Below are 23,162 nucleotides of genomic sequence, written 5' to 3'. Positions count from 1 at the left end.
ATTCAAAATATTAACAAAAATTCTAACCTTTAATTAAAGTCAAATAGCAAAAAAATTAAGAAAAATTAATTTGAAAAATAATTAAATAAATTTCATTAAAGTAAATAAATAAAATTTGATTTAAATAACTACATAAATAAAAATTAATTAAATTAAAACAAAATAAATACATTTGATAAAACTAAATAAATAAATACAATTTGATTTAAATAAATAGAAATGCAGTGTAAAAATAAATAAAAACGTACAATTGTATTTAAATAAAATAAATAAATATGGTTAATACATTTGATTAAAATAACTTCATTAAATAAATAATATTTGATTCCAATAAAAAAAAATGAGCAGCCACATAAATAAAAACATTTAATTAAAATATATAAATAAATAAATAAAATAAATAACTTGTTTTTTGTAAATAAATTAGACAAAACTAAATAAATAAATTAAATTTTATTCAAATAAATAGTAAAAAATGTCAAAATAAATGTAAATGAAAAAAAAACCTAAGTAAATAAATAAATAAATAAATGTATTAAAATAAAAATATTAAAAATAAATTAATACACACGATCTAAATCATTTGATTAAAATAAATAAACACATAAAACAGTACAATACAATGAGTAGAAAAATCATTTAATGTAACAAACTAAATATTTTGCACATTTATAATATTACATTTTCACAGTTTTAATCAGGTCTTTATGACAGATCCAGCAAGGCCTGCGAACTCTCTGTGCAGGAGATGCTGTTCAAAGGCTTATTAATCGCAAGCTTCCGCTTGAGTCGTGGTTCTGTAGATGAGGTCTGATCTGAGTTCTGGAGACGTTCTGAGAAGGAGATGATAGAAGACGTGGAAGGAGAGGATAGACTCGATGCTTTTCTCTCGAGGGGGAAATTAATGAACTGAATGCTTGAAAACACCCTGTTGCTCTGGTGATAATCAGTCGATCTGGGTGGACACAAAATGACTTCTGTAACAATTATGCCTTCTGTGACCCTTCATGCCACTCATTAACTGAAGAACTGACTTCATAACTCACAATTACGACTTTATATCACGCAATTATAACTTTATATCACGCAATTATAACTTTATATCACGCAATTCTGACTTTATAACTCACAATTATGACTTTATATCACGCAATTCTGACTTTATAACTCACAATTACGACTTTATATCACGCAATTATTATGGGGCAGTCATGGCCTAGTGGTTAGGGAGTTGGACTGGTAACCCAAAGGTTGCTGGTTCGATTCCAGAACCGGTGGGAAATGACTGAGGTGCCCTTGAGCAAGGCACCCACACAAAGGCTGCCCGCTGCTCTGGGTGTGTGTATCCACGTTTGCAGTGTGTGTGTGTTAACTACTCACTACTCTGCTCATAATGTGTGTGCATTAACTTGGATGGGTTAAATGCAGAGGTCAAATTCCAAGTATGGGTTACCATACTTGGCCATCACGTGTCACTTTCACTTTCACTTTCACATTATGACTTTACAACTCACAATTACGACTTTATAACTCACAATTGTGACTATATCACACAATTCTGACTTTATCACGCAATTCTGACTTTTTATCACGCAATTCTGACTATAACAATTACGACTTTATATCACGCAATTATGACTTTACAACTCACAATTACGACTTTATAACTCACAATTGTGACTATATCACACAATTCTGACTTTATCACGCAATTCTGACTTTATATCTCACAATTGTGACTTTATATCACACAATTCTGACTATAACAATTACGAATTTTTAACTCACAATTCTGACTATAACTCACAATTACGACTTTCTAACTCACAATTGTGACTTTATATCACGCAATTCTGACTATAACAATTACGACTTTCTAACTCACAATTACGACTTTATAACTCACAATTGTGACTATATCACACAATTCTGACTTTATCACGCAATTCTGACTTTATATCTCACAATTGTGACTTTTTATCACGCAATTCTGACTATAACAATTACGACTTTATATCACGCAATTATGACTTTACAACTCACAATTACGACTTTATAACTCACAATTGTGACTATATCACACAATTCTGACTTTATCACGCAATTCTGACTTTATATCTCACAATTGTGACTTTATATCACACAATTCTGACTATAACAATTACGAATTTTTAACTCACAATTCTGACTATAACTCACAATTACGACTTTCTAACTCACAATTGTGACTTTATATCACGCAATTCTGACTATAACAATTACGACTTTCTAACTCACAATTACGACTTTATAACTCACAATTGTGACTATATCACACAATTCTGACTTTATCACGCAATTCTGACTTTATATCTCACAATTACGACTTTCTAACTCACAATTGTGACTTTATATCACGCAATTCTGACTATAACAATTACGACTTTATATCACGCAATTATGACTTTACAACTCACAATTACGACTTTATAACTCACAATTGTGACTATATCACACAATTCTGACTTTATCACGCAATTCTGACTTTATATCTCACAATTGTGACTTTTTATCACGCAATTCTGACTATAACAATTACGACTTTCTAACTCACAATTACGACTTTATAACTCACAATTGTGACTATATCACACAATTCTGACTTTATCACGCAATTCTGACTTTATATCTCACAATTGTGACTTTATATCACACAATTCTGACTAACAATTACGAATTTTTAACTCACAATTCTGACTATAACTCACAATTACGACTTTCTAACTCACAATTGTGACTTTATATCACGCAATTGTGACTTTACAACTCACAATTACGACTTTATAACTCACAATTCTGACTATAACTCACAATTACGACTTTCTAACTCACAATTGTGACTTTATATCACGCAATTCTGACTTTATAACTCACAATTCTGACTTTATAACTCACAATTACGACTTTATAACTCACAATTCTGACTTTATATCACACAATTCTGACTTTATCACGCAATTCTGACTTTATAACTCACAATTCTGACTTTACAACTCACAATTACGACTTTATAACTCACAATTCTGACTTTATATCACACAATTCTGACTTTATCACGCAATTCTGACTTTATATCTCACAATTGTGACTTTTTATCACGCAATTGTGACTTTTTATCACGCAATTCTGACTTTATAACTCACAATTACGACTTTCTAACTCACAATTGTGACTTTATATCACACAATTCTGACTTTATCACGCAATTCTGACTTTATATCACGCAATTCTGACTTTACAACTCACAATTACGACTTTCTAACTCACAATTGTGACTTTTTATCACACAATTCAGACTTTCTAACTCACAATTACGACTTTCTAACTCACAATTGTGACTTTTTATCACACAATTCTGACTTTAACTCGCAATTCTGACTTTATATCACGCAATTCTGACTTTACAACTCACAATTACGACTTTCTAACTCACAATTGTGACTTTTTATCACGCAATTCTGACTATAACAATTACGACTCACAATTTCTAGCTCACAATTATGACTTTATATCACGAAATTGTGACTTTATAACACAATTGTGACTATATCTCGCAATTCTGACTTTAATTCGCAATTGTGACTTTCTAACTCACAATTCTGACTTTATATCACACAATTGCGACTATATCACGCAATTCTGACTTTAACTCGCACTTCTGACTTTATATCACGCAATTGTGACTTTATAACTTGCAATTGTGACTTTATAACTTGCAATTGTGACTTTATAACTTGCGATTGTCACAGAAAGCTTTCATAGGTTTCCACAGTCATGAACAACCAGGAATGATCGAAGAGTCACTGAAAACGTAAAAGCCATGGAAATGTCTACATCTTTCTAAATGCCCAGCATGATCAGCTTTACATGCTTTATTCTGGGTCTGAGAATATGGAGATTATAGTTTATATATGATCCCTATGCTGTGGTTCTTTGTTCTTTCACAACTTTATGCATTTGAATATTGTCCACCTTCTCAGGTCCACAATGCAAATCTTGTGTGGTTGTGTTGTGACACACGTATCAGCTCATCAGTCATTGTTAATGGTGAATAATAGAGTTCTTTTATAAACAATTGTCCATAAACACAATCATGAACATTTATAGCAGGATTCAGTATCACAGTCTTTGGTGTCTCTCTCTCTTTCCACTTGAGCAAGCATAAAAAAAGCATTTTTAATATGTATTTCCTCAGAGAATATTTCCTCCAGGCATTGATAACCACAGATAACATATGCAACACACACAAGACCACACAATATACAGTAAAATTGTCCACTAATATTTGTATACTGTGTATATAAATAGTGTAAACTGTGCATATAGTGTGACTTTGCTGTGTATAATATAGCATAAATGGAAATCTGGAATAATACTGCTAACTGAAAAGTAGCATGCAAAAAATAAAATAAAAAAATCATTATGAATAAACTACAATATTAGATAAATAGAGGCTCTAAAATATTTAGACACCTTTGAACACTAATTATATATACAGCATATTATATTATATACAGTCAAACCAAAATTTCTTCAACATTTCTCACATTATCACAGTTTATTCGCTATAGTTTAGAAAATGGTAATAAATATGAGCAGAACTCAGCTGATATTTGACTGGTTTTGTCCGTCCTTCTGTTAGACTGTCTCACACATGAATTATGTTGAATATCTGTCAGCTGTTAAATTTAACTACACAATTAGATAATACCAGTTTAGCTCAACCAATCACCAAGCAATGCTTCATTGTGTTCAGTCTGTGTGTAAAAAGAGCATTAGCAATTAAAGAAAACACACTTCAGCAAAACATGATCAGCTCAAAGTGTCTGAATCATTTTTGCTCCCGAATTGTTATAAATGTCACTGGTAGTCACTGTATGAAGAATTATTGGGTATAATATCTCACAGTTTACTTTATTTTTCTCTCCTCACTTACATAAATGAACTATAATATCCTGCACACACTAGTAGAAAAATATCAAAAATGATATCTAGTGTCTGAATAATGTTTGGTTTTACTAGTGTATAATATATACACATACACATCTCACGCCTCTTTAACTCCCCCTGCTGGAGGATCTTCTGCACTACCGCTGTGATTTGTGCGCATGCGCAGTGAGTCATCTCGCGTTCTAGTGGGCGGGGTTTGTTTGAGCGGCTGCGAGCAGCGGCATCAGATCCGCCGTGAGTGTAGATGGGTGTGTGAGAGTCTCCGTCCGAAACACACACACATACACACACACCGCTCAAAATAACCCGGGGAGACGATAAAGCTCATATACGACAGCCTCTCCGCCGGGAGAGGAGGAGCAGGAGGGTTTCGGGTCCTGAGCGGGCTCGTTGTGCGGGGGGCCATGGCGCGGGACTATGATTACCTCTTCAAGCTGCTCATCATCGGGGACAGCGGTAAGGAAACACCGGGGATGAGAAACGGAAACAGGCCTCAGTCGCTTACAACGACATTTACATTCACTATAACGACTTAACCCGGGCTTTTCGCGCTGGATACACACGTTATGCAGACTTTGAGTGATTTGACAGCTTATAAATGACATTGTTGTTGTTTCTGCTTTAACTGATGTAGTGGGCCTGTCAACTGAGTTTAGAGTCATTCAGTCTGGGTGTGTTCTGAAATTCATTTTTATTATCTAATAAGGTAAAATATGAATATGTTACACTGATTAGCATATTATTTGAAGTGTATGTGACAGAATGGGTGTATGAACACATTTAACTTATCAAATGTGGGGTTAAATATTAAGCATTTGATTTATGAGGATACATTATTTTACTTAATGTTGAGATGTTGGCATGTAATGACACACACACACACACACACACACACACACAAATTCTCTATTCAATTTTCTCTCTCTCTCACACACACACACTCACACTTTCTCTCTCACACACACTTTCTCTCTCACTCACACACACAAACAAACACTCTCTCACACACATATACACACACTCTCACACACACACACACACACACTATAAAAGCACAGAAAGAGTTTTTTCGACGACAGCTCATGAATGTCATGTAATGTTTTCGGTGTAAAGCTGAACTCTGATGTCTGTCTGTCCACAGGTGTCGGCAAAAGCAGTTTACTCCTGAGATTCGCTGATAACACGTTTTCGGGTAGGATCAACACGTCACGTGTGCTTTTAACAAACATTAACTGTGAAAGAAGATACAGAGACACATTACTGTCACTAAAACTGATTACTAACACACTCACACACACACACACACACACACACACACACACACACACACTGCTGTAGGTCATGCTGTTCTACATAATTTAATGCTGGTTAATGTAAGAAAGGTTACAGCGAGTAATAAAGGTTACACATCTTTGAAAAATAAGTATATCCATTGAGATGCATGCAGATTTATGGAGGGTTATGCTAAAAATTAGGGCTGCACGATATTGAAGAAAAATGCGATAAACTTAAATTATCTTTAAAATATATTTAAAATGAAATAACCTACATATGCGTTTCACAATCTTTTTGTGACAGTAAAACATCCCTACAGCTTCTGACAGTGAACATCAGTGTTTTACTGTATATCAGAAGTGTTATTCTAACATCAGTGTAAACCTCGGGGGTCAGGGGTCAGGTTATCCTACATTAGGGTTATTAACAACACAAACTGAATAATCAAATGTAAAAATAAAACACTGATTAGTTTTCACTGTATGAATTGAATATATCCTGATTCTTATTAAAGCTACAAAAGTTATTCAGCCGAGAGCAGCTTTTCTTCATGACCCAGTTATATATACATTTGCGATATTTCGATAATTTCAATATATTGTGCAGCCCTGCTAAAAATATCAGCAGCATTGAGCTTATTTCCAGGATGATTTAGTGATTTTTATGCTGATTTCTGTGTCGTTGCAGGAAGCTACATCACCACGATCGGCGTGGACTTCAAGATTCGCACGGTGGAAATAAACGGGGAGAAAGTCAAGTTGCAGATTTGGGATACAGCCGGACAGGAGAGATTCAGGACCATCACCTCCACGTGAGTCGCATTAAACTGATGCTTTCTGACGCCGCGCGATAAAAGGTTCTTCTCCATGTTAATCAGTGTTTGTCCTAACCGGCCGCGACGGCGACAACAAACACAAAGTGTGGCGATGATAATCTCAGGTGCTGTTTATGTGCTTTATTTAATGTTAAAAGTGTGTCATGTGACTCTGAATATCATTTAGTGCTCCAGCTTTGAAGCTGTAAAAGCAACAGTGGATAATTCACCTCAGATCTTGAGGTTAAACAAATGGAAACAAGAACATTCAAACTGTGAACAAAGAAGTGTATTCTTTGACAAAGATTGTTTTAGTAACTCAGTAGCCTGTGTGTTTTTAATAATGTTTAAATGGTGTAATATTTGTGAATTTGATTATGTAGCGACTTATCCATGTTCTTGCGAGTGCCGTCAAGATTACTCTCTGGTGCCACGAGACTCCGCCCACACGCTGTTCTGATTGGCTGACTCCGCCCACACAATGTTCTGATTGGCTGACTCCACCCACACACTGTTCTGATTGGCTGACTCCGCCCACACGCTGTTCTGATTGGCTGACTCCGCCCACACACTGTTCTGATTGGCTGTGGGTTTTGATTGATTTTGACGCATCTCGCAGACGCGTCGCTGTGTGGACAGACACATTATTTGTTGCTGGAATCTTAACGCATCGGGTCTGGTTAGGACACGGTGTAAGATGCAGTTTTGAGAACAGCGTCGCATGAGTCCTAATGAGATGTTCATTTACATTTATTCATTTACAAGACGCTTTTATCCAAATCGACTTACAAATGAGAACAATAGAAGCAGTTAAACTAACAATAGGACAGCAATATGTAAGTGCTTATGACCCTTCCCAGTTTAGTCTAACGCAGTACAGGTTTTTTATTTTATTTTTATAGATAGATATAGAATAGAAGAGAAAATGTTCACATGCTAAAGTCAAACTCAGTCGAGTGTCCCGTGAGCATTGAATATGGAGCAAGAGTGTGTTCACTAACAGTCAGAAGTTTGGGATCGGGAAGATCTTTAATGTTTTTAGAAGAAGTCTCTCATTTTTTTGATTAAGAAAAAAAGCATCATTACTCCAGTCTTCAGTGTCACATGATCCTTCAGAAATCAGTAGAATATGATGATTTGATGATCAAGAAACATTTATGATTATTATCAGTGTTGGAAACAGTTATTTGCACTTTTATTTCAGGATTCTTCGATGAATAGAAAGTAAAACAAAGAACAGCATTTATCTGAAATAGAAGCTTTAATAGAAAATAAATGCTGTTCTTTTGAACTTTCTGTTCATCAAAGAATCCTGGAAAAATAATTCTACACAGCAGTTTTCAACACTGATAATAATCATAAATGTTTCTTGATCATCAAATCATCATATTAGAGTGATTTCTGAAGGATCATGTGACACTGAAGACTGGAGTAATGATGCTGAAAATTACACTTTACTGTATATTCACATAGAAAACAGATATTTTAAATTGTCATAATATTTAACAGAATTACTGTTTTTTTTCTTGTATTTTTAATCAAATAAACGCAGCCTTGGTGAGCAAAAGAGACTTCTTTTAAAAACATTAAAAATCTTACCGATCTGAAGCCTTTGAACGGCAGTGTAGATGCACTTATTTGATTTAATGAACTAAGTGCATGCGCTGTGTTCGTTCACGTGATTCGCTGGTGTTTTCAGCGTCTCGATTCACAGTTAAAGCTCAACATGAAGATCCTCCGCACGGATCCGCTGCGAGTTTGAGTCGCTTTAACATGCGTTCGAGAACGAAACGCGCCACACATCTCCACAAACTTATGATGAGAAGCGCTGAGCAACTAAAGGATGGTTTAACATTTGAAAATGAAAATAAAAAATAAGACAGCCATATGAATATTAATATATATTTATTTTTCTTTACAGTGAAATACTATATTAATAATATTACTAATAATATTATAATACATAATTAACTAATATATTATATTATATGTATATGAATTATATCATTAAATATATATATATATATATATATATATATATATATATATATATATTTATTTATATTTATTTATTTATATTAGTTAATATATTAAGATTATTATATATTTATATATTACAATTTAGATTTTTAATAATTTATATATTTTTATAATCTATATATATAAAAAATATATATTATGCAACAAAGAATGTCTTTTTTTATTAAATAATCATTAAAATAATAATATTATATTATAATTAAGGGTTTTTACGGTTGCGGTTTTACACCAAAATAAAAGTTGGATGGATGATAAAATAAAAATTTGAAAATAAAAATGAAAAATAAGACAGCCATATGAATATTAAATATATTTATTTTTCTTAAATGGTCTATTATTATTTTACGTGAAATATATTAATAATATTAATTATAATATATAATTAATATATATATAATATATTAATTATATATTATAATATATATATATATACATATAAAATTATATTAATATAATATTACAATTTGTTTTATTTAATAATCATATTATTTTATTATTCTTATTTTACAGCCATAGTGATATACGTATAATAACAAAAAAATAGCCAAATGTTGAGCCCTACAAACGAGCTGGGATATTTTTTTTTAAATTGCCTCGTTTCCTTGTAATATAGCTGCGATTCTTAGAGAGGAAATAAGTCTTAAAATTCGCTGTGTTTCAGTGGTAAAAGTAATATTTTTAGAGTATAATCTCAATGTTCATTGAGATCTGATGAACGGCAGGCAAATGGAGACGCAGGTTTTCGAGTGTCTTGTTTCCTCTTTCAGTCTGTAGAGAAACCGCAGCCTTCCTTCTGATGCTCAGTACCTTCAGTTTCAGTGCATGATCCACTTCATGCTCTCAGACGCACGTTTCAACCAGAGCTGAAGCTAGGGAATGAGGACAGTTAAACGAAACTGAAGCATTAAAGCTTCTGTGTTGTATGTTTACTACAAGTTTATATAAAATTGTAACAATTTAATCAAGCTTTTAAAATGTAATCAAATTAAATATAACATTGAATTAACATAAAAACTGCATTTCTCATAAGTTGCTGCTCAACATACTGTATACATTTAAAACAATATAATAATGAAATAATTTCTTGGTTGTATGAAATTAAAACTATTAATATTATTTGTATTAGTCTGAGACGTAGGTTTTAGTGTACAGTAGTGATGGCGATATTTCTGTCCGAATTTCTTGAAGTTTGGCCGAACTTTTATTTTGACGGTTTGTCGTGAAGATTTTTCAGTGAATTTGACGGAAGTTTTTCTCAAATGAAACGAGAAAAAGCTTGTGAAGAGACTCTTACAGCAGCTCGTGTGTGTGTGTTCAGGTCCTCAGATACTGAGACGCAGTGTGTGTGTTTGAGTGTGTGTGTTTGAGTGTGTGTGTGTGTGTGTGTGTGTGTGTGTGTGTGTGTGTGTGTGTGTGTGTGTGTGTTCAGGTCCTCAGATACTGAGACGCAGTGTGTGTGAGTGAGTGTTTGTGTGTGTGTGTGTGTGTGTGTTTGAGAGAGAGTGTGTGTTTGAGAGAGAGTGTGTGTGTGTGTGTGTTTGAATTTGAGTGTGTGTGTGTTTGAGTGTGTGTGTGATGGGTAGGGTTAGTGTAAGGAGATAGAATATACCATTTGTACAATATAAAAACCATTAAGTCTATGGAGAGTCCCCACAAAGATAGTGAACCAGATGTGTGTGTGTGTGTGTGTGTGTTTGAGTGAGTGTGTGTGTGTTTGTGATTAGATTAGTGGATTACTGTAGATTAATCCATATTATCCAGGAAAAACATCATATGTAAATTTGACTGTGATCTCGATATGATATGGTTCCTCAGCCTTTACACAACCTGTGTGTGTCTTCAGCTGTGTGTTCAGGTGTGTGTTGCAGACGGGAGTGAGTCTGAGCTCCACAAAGACTCTGTTGATGGAGTCGCTGGTATGTGGAGCGCAGGGATGATCGTCACACGCTCTCCTATTAGAATAAGTGAATCTCAGGATCAGCTCACACACACACACTACACCAGCTGACGCCTTCCAAACCTGACGCATCTCTGTTCTGCAAGTGTCAGATCACCAAATGAATGTTTTGACATGGGAACATCTGATGACGTTCACCACTTCCTGTCAGTGATGATGTCATTCACAGGAAGTGAAAGAGGCATTAGGAATCATTTAAACTGGGTTCCTTGTCTCTTATTCCAAACAGACTGACATTTCCCTGTTCCAGTGCTGTTTTCAGGAGTTAAACTGGTCAGACTGGAGTTGTACGGGCCGCTGAGAGCATGATCTGATGATCTAGAACTGAATCAGCACAGATCTGTGTGAATGCCGTGCGTTCCAGCCCAGTTTCTTCATTGAGTCCGTTTAATCCTTTAAATCAGCGATTCTCTTTTTTTTTTTTTTTTGTCAGCCGAACCTTTTTGAGCTCAAATATTTACTTGACTCACTCCTCAAATTTAACATTTCAACAAATTTGCATGTTTGCAGTTCTTTGGTGTTGATTAATGGTCACATGACGGTAACGTAAACAAATGAAATATTCCATGTTTTTTAGTAAGTGTTTTATTTTGTGATTATTTATTTATTTATTTAATTTATTTTACTTTAACATTTTTATGACTTATTATTAGGGATGCACGATATATCGACCACTATATCGGTATCGGCCAATATTCATTAGATTCACATGACGTCACTGTAGCTTTGCGCCGCCATCTTTGCGACCGACGGTCTCAGTAATGCCTGCAATATGCTGTGCAGTTGCTGCAACAACAGCCGAAAGAGGAACTGAACTGGTATTTTATTCTATACCAAAAGAAGAGAGAAGAGAGAATCATTTATTTAAAAGACTTGAAGTCTCATGTTGGTTTGTGGTTAATTATATTTCCATTATACTCTCAGAGGCCAACATTATACAGACAGATATTGACAGATAATGTTTTGTCTTCATTTTAATGTTGGATCTGTTTAAATGCACTTTATCATGGTAAGTTAGTAAGATTTGGGGTTGTTTTGAATATAACTGTCTGTCTGTCTGTTAGTTAATACCTACCTAAATCTAATAAATATTTTTCTGAAGTTCATAAAGATATTGTCTTCGTCACATGCGCTTTAGATGTTATGTTGTGTAAGTAACGTTAGCTCTGCAGACGATGCATAATCTCAGCCTTGAAATGCACATTCAAGGACTAGTTCTTCCAAAAATGATAATTCTGCCGTCATTTAATCACCTTCATGTGCAAATCCTTAAGTTTACTTTCCGTGGAAGACAAAGGGACATTTTTGAATATGTAGCCTAATGGAGACTCTTCTGTCGATGTAATGAAAGTGAATGAGTAACGTTAGCCTACTGGGGGCTGTCACGCAAAAAATGATAATAATAAAAGACAAAAAAACATCACAAAAGTATCATAAAAGTGATCTAATACGACTCGTCCGTTATATTAATATCGTTATTTATTCATATGATAGCTTTATGTGACGAACAAACTGCAATTTAAGTCGTTATATTATAATCACTGAGCTTACCTCTTGATAGCTTTTAATCGCAGCCGAATCATTCAAAAAGATTCGACTCGAAAGATTCTTTCATTTCGATATTTGTGTGTATTAAACCTTCTTCTCTGTAATTGAACATCTGTTCTTTCGGACAGATATGGCAGTCTTTTATGATATTCGGCTGATGTCTCTGGCTGTGCTGATGGACGGTTTAGATAGATTCATTCGCCAGCCGAACAGCTGCAGATTCATAGATTCATTCATGACATCGCCTCGACTCTCATGCAGGGTATCTGCACAATTTTTAAAGTCAAATTTAAGGCTTTTTAAGACCTTTTTAAGACCTGAAGAAATCAAAATTAATACCGTACATTAGAGGTGCGCAATATTGACCAAAATATGTCTATATATTTTCAAAGTTTTGTTGATGATAATTAGATGATATTTTTCTGATTGTGTTTTTGTACTGGTACCCTGGCTGGTTTAGGCCTGTTGTTGACAGCAGACCCACGAAGATATTCATATTTTTTATATTCTATAGTGGTCAGTTCACAGCAGTGACCGAAATTAACATTTTTATTAAGGGGCAATATTTGCCACCTTAAATTGATTTCCAGGGGCATTTTCACCTATATATGGACATTGTTTCTAAACGTATTTAGAGGTATGCATCATCTTTTATGTCAAATTCTAACATTCAAATTAAATTATATTAGAATAACACAGTACCAATGTCAAATTAAATCATAAAATCCATCCTTGCAGTGCAGAGCTGACACAGAAGCGGCGTCAAAACTGGCATTACTATATTTACACTTCATTTACAATTGCATAAATAAAGCTATTCAATATTTAAATATGAAATGATTTATAATTTTAACATTTGAATTAAAGGATACTTTAAATATGAAACTGAAACCACCAGTAGGTGGCGGCAAGTCACTGTCTTAATAAGCGAGTTGTTGGAGTCATTTATTCAACCGATTTGTTCAAACGGCTGATTCATTCAGAAAACAAGTGATTGTTCATTGAATCGTTGAAATGATTCGTTCAAAACGCGGATTTCAGTAAAAAAATAAAATAAAAATCATCTTTGTCTGTTGGACCACGGCTTCATTATGAAATTCTCGTCGGCAATATAGTGAAAATTGACAATATTGTGTCCAAAAAGTAACTTAACTTTATTTTTAATTTAACTGTTGTATAAAATAAATAGCACATTTGCAGTTGTGCAAAGGAAAACGCCACTCTTGCTCATGTGATATTCTAATATGACAACATAATATGATATAAATATGACAAAAACTCATTTGGGGACATCTATAAACTGACACATCACGCAGTGAAAGCATGAGAGACAAACGCGATGTCAGCTCGCAGTCGCAGTGCCTCGTACATTGTTAAAACAATGATTACAATATCATCATAGTTCATAGACAATATCGCACACTCCTAAGCACATAAAGAATGAACTTACAATTGAACTGACATTTACTCGTTTTCTTCTCTCCTCTCGCGTGCAGGAGACAGACGCAGGCTGATATACTGCCGTAAGTGACGCGAATTGTCACGTGAACAAGCAAATCCACCAAGATAATAATACGTAGGCCTACGGTAATTAGATAGTTTTAATTTCTAAAGCATTTAGATAAGTATAAGTCAAAGTGTCATCTAAAATTTAAGACCTTTCATAAGTAAAAATAAGACTTTTTTAAAAAAAAAACTTGATTTTTAAGACTTTTTATGGCCTTAAATTTGACAAATCTAATTTAAGACCTTTTAAGACTTTTTAAGGATCCGCGGAGACCCTGTCATGAACGCGCGCCATGAAGCTCTATGACTTAAGTATTTCTATATCATGAAAGGCCAATTGGGGCAAGCCTGGGGCAGATAATAATGGACTAAAGAAAACTGGGGGTAACAAATAAGGATCGGAGCCTAAAATAGAAATTTTCTCCAGGTATCTCTGTCTCTCTCTCTCTCTCTCTCATTCAAATGGGCAGTTTGGGCGGCCATACCGGGCGAGTCGGTCGCAAATATGGCGGCGTTCTATTTGTAGTGACGTAGGTGGCATCTATGAATATGTTCATTTTTATTGTTATCGGCCCGATAAGAACATTTGGCCGACAATTAATGTTTTATTTCCTGTTTAATACATCGATATGAATTGTTGCATCGATCTAACGTATAACGATTCGATGCATCGATGCCACACTTAAAATATCTATAAACTAGGACTGGGACGACACACCCATCTCCCGATTCAATACTATCACGATACTTGGGTGCCAATAGATATGTATTGCGATTATTTATTTATTTGTTTATTTATTTACTTTTAGAATTGCGAGATTTCTACAAATATTGCGATTCGATATAGCAATATATTGCAATTTTTTAACATTAGACCATCGGGTAAAGTTCAATCATACACTTACCCAGACTGTACATGATGTATAAGATGAGTCATATTTACAAAAACAAATCATCACATCTTTCTGACTGTTATTTCAGAAGCGTCACACAACACTACATTCTCCTGAACAAATGATTCAATAACAAATAAATTTTTTAACAGTCTCTTGTCACAATGTAATCGATAAATGCGTTATTTTAACAGGGTTCCCGCGGGGTCTTAAAAAGTCTAAAATTCTGAACTTTAATTTTAAGGCCTTAAAAAGTCTTCAAAACAGCCAGATTTTCATCCGCGGTCTTAAATTTCATTTAGTCAGGTCTTAAAAAGGGTTTACCCTCGTTTATTTCCAGGAACGCTGGCCGCAGAAAGTTATTACAAAGTAGCAAAAAAGTATCGAGTCGTAGCCTACGAAGCGGAGCTCTAGTGCAGGGTCTCCAACACGTCGCTCGCGGCCTGACTGGAGGTCGCTCGCCAAGAGGCCGTTCACATATCGCGTCTTTTGCGTGCTCAAGTTCGTTCAAATGTAGGCGCGCGGTAAGCGTGATCATATTAGAAGCGACGTGCTCGTTTTTTCCAGGCGCTGTCTGAAAGCTCAGTCAACAGGAATGATGGGGGTGCACCCAAACACTACGGGTGTTTTTCTCAGCTACAGCAAGCGTTTCTCGGTGGTGGAAATCCATTAGCCACTAAAACTTCTTTGTCGTTGTGGAGACGCAGGGCATGGTTGCATAGCAACGACAGACGCCACGGGAACATCGGACCGAATTTTACTATTAATAATAAAAGATAAGCTAAAGTGCATTGTAAATGTCAGTAATTTATCTTTTTGGACTCATTCTTTTTATAAAAAAATATTTAAAGTCTGAAATATATGAGGTTTATCTTTTTATAAAACCTTTTTTGTCAAACCTTTATTTTAACTTGTACATGTTAGTATATAACATGCAAGACACTTTAAAAATGTTCATATTTTAATGTTTATGTAAACAAAGTGCATATTGATGCTAAATTTATTTGTTATTAGCTGGTTTTCGACATAAAACTTGGTGAATTGATTTCATTGTGTAGTAATAATACTTTTTGAACAGGATTCTGTGATAACCGTGATCATTTTTGTCACTATAATCATGAAATTAAATGTTCATGCCATTTCATCTCTAGTTATGATCAACTAAAATCAACTAATTATGTGTTTTTTACAGTATAATATGCAAAGTACAATTTTCTATAAAAAAATGATATCTGATTCTGTTCTTTTCTCTGACACGCGTTGTTGGGTGTGGAAGGTTACTAATGTGATTTATCTGTAAATTAAATTAATGCTTTTTCAATTACTGAATTCATTGAAATAAAATGAATTCTTTGATTTGAATATTTATTTGGTAATGCGTTGTGTAGGTCTTAAATTTCAATCTTTATGGTCTTAAAATGTCTTAAAAAGGTCTTAAATTTGACTTACTGAAACCTGCAAGAACCCTGTTTAAGCACCAAGTTTCTATCAAAAGCTGATTTTGATCGCTATCGTAGTCTTCAGTGTTCATATTTGAACTTTAGACTTTTACCCAAGTACTTCTATGATCATTTTAACAATTGCATCACAGAAATAATGATCCTATGAGGTTGAAAAGACTTTCATGACGACTCTCTCCGGGTCAGCGCCAACACAGATCTGAATGTTGCGATATGATTTTGTCAAAGTTTAATAGACTGACGAAATGAAAGATTGTGTGTGTGTTTGAATCGAGATCACAGTCTTTTAAAGATGAATCGTGCAGCTCTACTGTCTTATCTCTCTCTCAGTATATGAGCAGCGCGAGGGCTTTCAGTGCGTTCAGTCTCACGTCTCTTCCACGCGCACACTTGGGATATTACGTCCCTCAACGCTCATAGACACATTTCATCCTCTGTTGGAACGAAAGTGGCTAACTTCTGTCAACCTCATCTACAAGCAAGGACAAAAATAAAGCAATTGAATTTGAATTAATATCGATTCTGGAATAAAAAAATCGATTTTAGATTCGAAAAATAAATAAATTGCGATAGCTAGGTGAACCGATTTTTTTCTCCCAGCCTCTTATATACATATGGTACCTTTATTTTGACACTCTCCACATCCTCACGTAAAGTCCATTTCCGCCAAAGCGCACATTTTCGTTAACTCCCCATACTGTCCGCCGGTGTGTCTTTAACGTTAATTTTCTCAGCTGAAATAGACGCCTGACAAGATTGTCTGAACCCTAATAGCGCCAGTCTTTTCTTCCGTATTGTGACGTATATCCGCTTCTGGAACAAGATCAGATGTGGGCGGGGCTTGATTGTGTCTGTGAGGAATTGATTGGATGGTTGTGGTTTGCTATTGGCTGGTCTCATGTGAGTGACAGGTTATAGCTCCGCCCTCGTCGTCAGAGAAGAGATTCTGCAAGAGGAAGTTATTCTCATTCAAGATTATTAAAACTTTAATGATGTGCACCGATAAATCATTTAAAGTAGCGATATTCCCTTAAAAATAAGAGCCATCCAGTTTGATTTCATGTTGACTAACCTTAAAACTTTTATAAATAGTTTTTATTTTTTTATTTTTTCAATTGTTTCTTGCAACGAATCTATTGCAATGGCACTAAATTACTGTTGATCAGTGTGTCTGTGGCTGGTCTCAGATCAGGACTTTCATTGTGTTTTTATGTTTGTTTGTGTCATGTGATCTCTTCCAGGTACTACAGAGGCACACACGGCGTTATAGTGGTTTATGACGTCAGCAGCGCAGAGTCGTTCGTGAACGTCAAACGCTGGCTTCATGAAATCAATCAAAACTGTGACGATGTTTGTCGAATATTAGGTAAATAGATTTTTGTTTTTTTGGATGAATTTCACAAAGAAATGTTATTTTAATGTTATGTGTACATGGTTATAATGCTATTAATGTCATATGAAATTTCTATTTGTTCATGTTTTTATTAGTTGATGATGTGGAATATAGTTTTATGTATTAATTTAAAGGGCTTTTTTTTAAGAATGGTCAAATTAATCTCAACTGCCTATGAAGAAAATTATGGTCATTTTTTAGTTTTTATACTATTATTTCTTATATTTTATGAGATTTTTTGGAAGGAAATGTTTAATTGACTTAATTTCTTAATTAATTGACTTAATTCACTTAATTTCTTTAATGTTTGATATTTTGGAGATGAAATAAGAATTTGACATTTTTTGATGGTATTTTATCAGATTCAGCCTTTTAGCATGTTATGAGCTCTTGATGATCAGTGTGTGGTTACTTTACTGCTAATTAAAGGTGCAGTAAGCGATTTCTAAGAAACAGACACGCCCCTCCCTTCACTACTGGATGTCTCTTTATAATAGCTGAAGCAAAGCAAAATAATGCTTCATGAAGATGATGAACGAACAACAAGGAAGAACAAAAAATGAACATATAGTACACTAGAGTATTTACAAACAAATGCAACCCCGGCATCTGTTTTCAGGCCTTCCTGCTCAGGTCTCTCCAGCACTGGAAGGCTTTATTAATATTAATGCGGGCCCTAAAGCTCTTGCCTGATCATAACCCTCTTTTGTAATGTCTCTCAGCCATCTCTCTTTCTACAGTCTTTCTTCAAATCTCCATCTTGCTCACTCTCTCTCCTCCCCCATCATGAGTGGACACGCCCCCTACTGCTGATTGGCTCACTCTCTCCTCCCCCATCATGAGTGGACACGCCCCCTACTGCTGATTGGCTCACTCTCTCCTCCCCCATCATGAGTTGACACGCCCCCTACTGCTGATTGGCTCACTCTCTCCCCTCCCCCATCATGAGTGGACACACCCCCTACTACTGATTGGCTCACTCTCTCCCCTCCCCCATCATGAGTGGACTCGCCCCCTACTGCTGATTGGCTCACTCTGTCCTCCCCCATCTTGAGTGGACATGCCCCCTACTGCTGATTGGCTCACTCTCCCCCCTCCACCATCATGAGTGGACACGCCCCCTACTGCTGATTGGCTCACTCTGTCCTCTCCCATCATGAGTGGATACGCCCCCTACTGCTGATTGGCTCACTCTCTCCCCTCCCCCATCAAATCAAATCAAATCAAATCAAGTATATTTGTATAGCGCTTTTCACAATACAGATTGTATCAAAGCAGCTTCACAGTATTAAATTAAAATAAAATAATACAACAAGGTTTGTTTCTAGTGGAATTTATTGATTGATAGAATAAAATTAAATATCCCCAAAATATCCCCATCATGAGTGGACACGCCCCCTACTGCTGATTGGCTCACTCTCTCCCCTCCCCCATCATGAGTGGACTCGCCCCCTACTCCTGATTGGCTCACTCCGTCCTCCCCCATCTTGAGTGGACACGCCCCCTACTGCTGATTGGCTCACTCTCTCCTCCCCCATCATGAGTGGACACGCCCCCTACTGCCGATTGGCTCTCTCCTCCCCATCATGAGTGGACTCGCCCCTACTGCTGATTGGCTCTCTCCTCCCCATCATGAGTGGACTCGCCCCTACTGCTGATTGGCTACAAGAGTGTTGTGCTGCTCGGTCCGATCCACTTTCAACAGCGTTTCTCAGAAATCTCTTACTGAACCTTTAAAGGACAATTCCAGTGAAAAATTAACCTAGGGATAATTAACACATGGTTACCGAGTCGTTCGTTCCCTGGGATGCGTTTTCATGAAAATCGAATGTAAAGCAGGCATCTTGGAAAACAGTCTCGACTAATCGAGTCACGAGCGCCGTGCTAAGTGAGCTGGTCGATAGGAATTACGTTTGTGAAATCTAACGTAGCACGGCGTTCGTGACTCGATTAGTCGAGACTGTTTTCCAAGATGACGCCTGTCTGTAAACGCGTAATGTTCTGTCTTTATAAAGCATCTTCTTATTAAACTGTCTGTACACTTACAAAGTTCTCAATGCTTCGGTTTGCATGTAGGGACCCTCATTATGCTACTGTGTTAGTGTGAGGCTATTTTGAGCCTTGTTAGTGGTATTAACTAGCGATTTACTTTTACTTACTCTGTGCCCCATATACTAGTGTTATGAGCTAATCTGTTTTTAGAGATAAAACTCTTTACATTCTATAATCATGAAAACGCATCCCAGGGAACGAACGACTCGGTAACCATGTGTTAATTACCCCTAGGTTAATTTTTCACTGGAATTGTCCTTTAAGATGTGACTGTTGTTTTTGTTATTGGTTATATTTGGTTTTAATGGTCATGTGGTCTGAATTCAGTGGGCAATAAGAATGATGACCCCGCCTCTAAAGTGGTGGAGACCAATGACGCGCAGAAGTTTGCTGAGCAGATGGGCATCCGACTGTTCGAGACCAGCGCCAAGGAGAACGTCAACGTGGAGGATGTAAGTTTACACCTCTATATCTGCATCCACGTGAATATTATCAAGTTACAACAATTCTATTGTACCTAAAAAGTTTAATGTAACAATGGCTGCGTTTATATGCATTTGGAGCTCTGAAAGCAGGATGGATTCTGATTGGCTGTCATTGTTTTCATTGTTACTTCACTCTGAATGTGATTCCAATGATATTGTGTAGTCTGGTCTTTTGTTTCGTATAATGTTTAGAAGACATCTACTGTTCAGAAATGCCTTGTTTTCATTGATTCACTCTGTGTGTCTTCATGTCAGATGTTCAACTGCGTCACTGAGCTCGTCCTGAAGACCCGGAAGGAGTCGGTGGCCAAACAGCAGCAGCAACAGCAGAGCGAAGTGATCAAACTGAGTAAGAGCAGCAAACGCAAGAAGAAGTGCTGCTAATGGACTGGACACACACACACACACACTCTCACACACACACTCTTAGACAAAACGCCACTGAACTGACAAGAGAACTTAACATACTTCAACCAACCCGTCAGAGACTAGTAATGAGAGATATATCTAGAGATTTACTAATGATGAGCCCGTTTGGACTTCGGGAGGCGAACAAACTCGGATGTTTTAGCCGGAGTGGATTCAAGTGGCATCGCACTTTTGTCTTTCTTTCCTGCCACGAGAATTTTAAAATGGAGAATGAAATGTTTTCTCTCTTCATGCATCTTCATCGTCCACGTTTCGCGCGGCTGTGGGATCAAAACCAGCGAGGCCCAGCGTGAGTGTCGGTGCGGCCAATCAGGACGTCGGAGAACATCACGTGTTTTCATGCTCTCGTTATTGACGGCCACTTTATGGACCAAACATGTGCTGATCTGCCAACCGCCGAGACACACTCGGTTTGCCTTTTGCTTTCTCTTTTGTCTTTCATTTTTGTAAAATTGTATTTTTTTACTAACAAATCATACAATCAAACACACGGTAGCATTTAGGGAATCTCATTGGAAGCTCGTTTTCGCCACGAAATAGAAAAATAATAATAATGGTAATTGCAACTCAACTTTGTCTTGAATCGACAGTATGAAAAGTCAGAATTGTGAGTTTATATTTAAATTTATATATAAAAAGTATATATAAAAAAGTCCGAATTGCGAGTTTATATAAATGGCAGAATTATCTGTAAAAAAAAACTGGTGCAGATTTTTTCTCGATTGTTTATATCACAAAAATCAGAATTGCAAGTTTATAATAAAAATATAAACTCACAGTAATAATCCCCCCCCCCCCAATTTTTTATGTCTCAATTCTGAGAAAAAAGTCAGAATTGCAAGTTTATATAAAAAAAGTCAGAATTGTGAGATATAAACAGCAGAAAAAAATACTTTATTATAGTTTTTTTATATAAACTCACAATTCTGACTTTTTTCTTACAACCGCAATTCAGATTTTTTTCTCTCAATTGTTTATATCTCACAATATCACGAAAAAGTCAGAATTGCAAGTTTATATATAAAAAAATCAGAATTATCTGTAAAAAAAACAACTGAAGTGCAAATTTTTTCCTTTTTTTTGAGAAAAAAAAATCAGAATTGCAAGTTTATAATAAAAAAGGTCAGACTTGCGAGATATAAAGTCACAGTAATATTTTTTTATCCCAATTTTTTTATCTCTCTCAATTAGGAGAAAAAAAGTGAGAATTGCGAGTTTATATAAATGGCAGAATTATCTATAAAGTCAAAATTGCAAGATATAAACTCACAGTTGCAAGAAAAAGTAAAAAAAAAAAAAAAACTCAATTGTTTATATCTCACAATTCTGAGAAAAAAGTCAGAATTGCAAGTTTATATAAAAAAGGTCAGAATTGTGAGATATAAACAGGAGAAAAAAATACTTTTTTATATTTTTTTTATATAAACTCACAATTCGGACTCTTTTTTTTTACAACCGCAATTCAGATTTTTTCTCTCTCAATTGTTTATATCTCACAATATCACGAAAGTCAGAATTGCAAGTGTATATAAAAAAAAGGTAAGAATTATCTGTAAAAAAAAAGAAAAAAAAAGCAGAATTGCGGTTGCAAGAAAGTGAGAATTGTGAGATAATACCCACTTATCTTTAAAAAAAACCCCATTTTTATCCCGTGTCGTAAACAAGCTTCCACAGAATCTGGTGCCATTGACCGAACGTGATCATATTTGGTGAGGAAACGCTGAACCTCATGTGAAAGTGCCGAGTCGTCATCAGAAACGCATGTTCTGTCTTCATTTACTCTCCCGCACGTCACCGCCAGCCGCTTCCTTCTGCTGTGGGTCACGGAGGAGAGCAGCGTGAACATTCTGCCAAACGTCTCCTGTAGGGTTTCACAGAAGAGCGGGTTCGGACGGACATGAGGGCGAGTAAATGATCTTAGTGAGTCTCTCACCGTGAAGAACAGTGATCATGTGACTGATGTATTTCAGGAAGACCTGAAGACCGATGATTGAAACGTTCACTTTCAGTGTCAGCTTTGCACAGATTGTGGGAGCGACTGATTCTTGCTTGTGGAATCTGAATCCACCGTTGTGCTGATCTGTGTTGATATGATTGAAGGTCCGCTCTCTATGATGAACACGCATGTCTGCATGTGGACACTCACACGTGCGTATGTGTGCTTCTGTGTGTATGTGTAATGATCTGGTGTACACTGGAAAACATGAAATATTACTCATATCCATTGTCCCAACAACACCATAATAAACATTTTAAAAGAACAAACCGCTTGACTTCTTTCTGCAGTCGTTCCACCACAAGGTGGCGCTCTAACCCTGATA

The 23,162-nt window shown here is 35.8% G+C and overlaps 1 protein-coding gene across 1 annotated transcript; it reads left to right on the top strand.

Annotated features, from left to right (window-relative positions):
* The first annotated feature begins 5,166 nt into the window (after positions 1–5,166).
* rab35a (RAB35, member RAS oncogene family a) lies at positions 5,167–23,106 on the top strand. The gene is made up of 6 exons (XM_084114630.1): positions 5,167–5,445; positions 6,131–6,181; positions 6,952–7,075; positions 17,724–17,848; positions 20,255–20,379; positions 20,668–23,106. The coding sequence occupies exons 1-6, from the start codon at positions 5,394–5,396 to the stop codon at positions 20,794–20,796; spliced, it is 606 nt and encodes a 201-aa protein (XP_083970756.1). The 5' UTR covers positions 5,167–5,393; the 3' UTR covers positions 20,797–23,106.
* Positions 23,107–23,162: the final 56 nt, after the last annotated feature.

The sequence above is a fragment of the Abramis brama genome (genome assembly GCF_963993115.1).
Source record: "Abramis brama genome assembly, chromosome: 5".
NCBI lineage: Eukaryota > Metazoa > Chordata > Actinopteri > Cypriniformes > Leuciscidae > Abramis > Abramis brama.
This window is presented reverse-complemented; position numbering and strand designations above follow the sequence as displayed.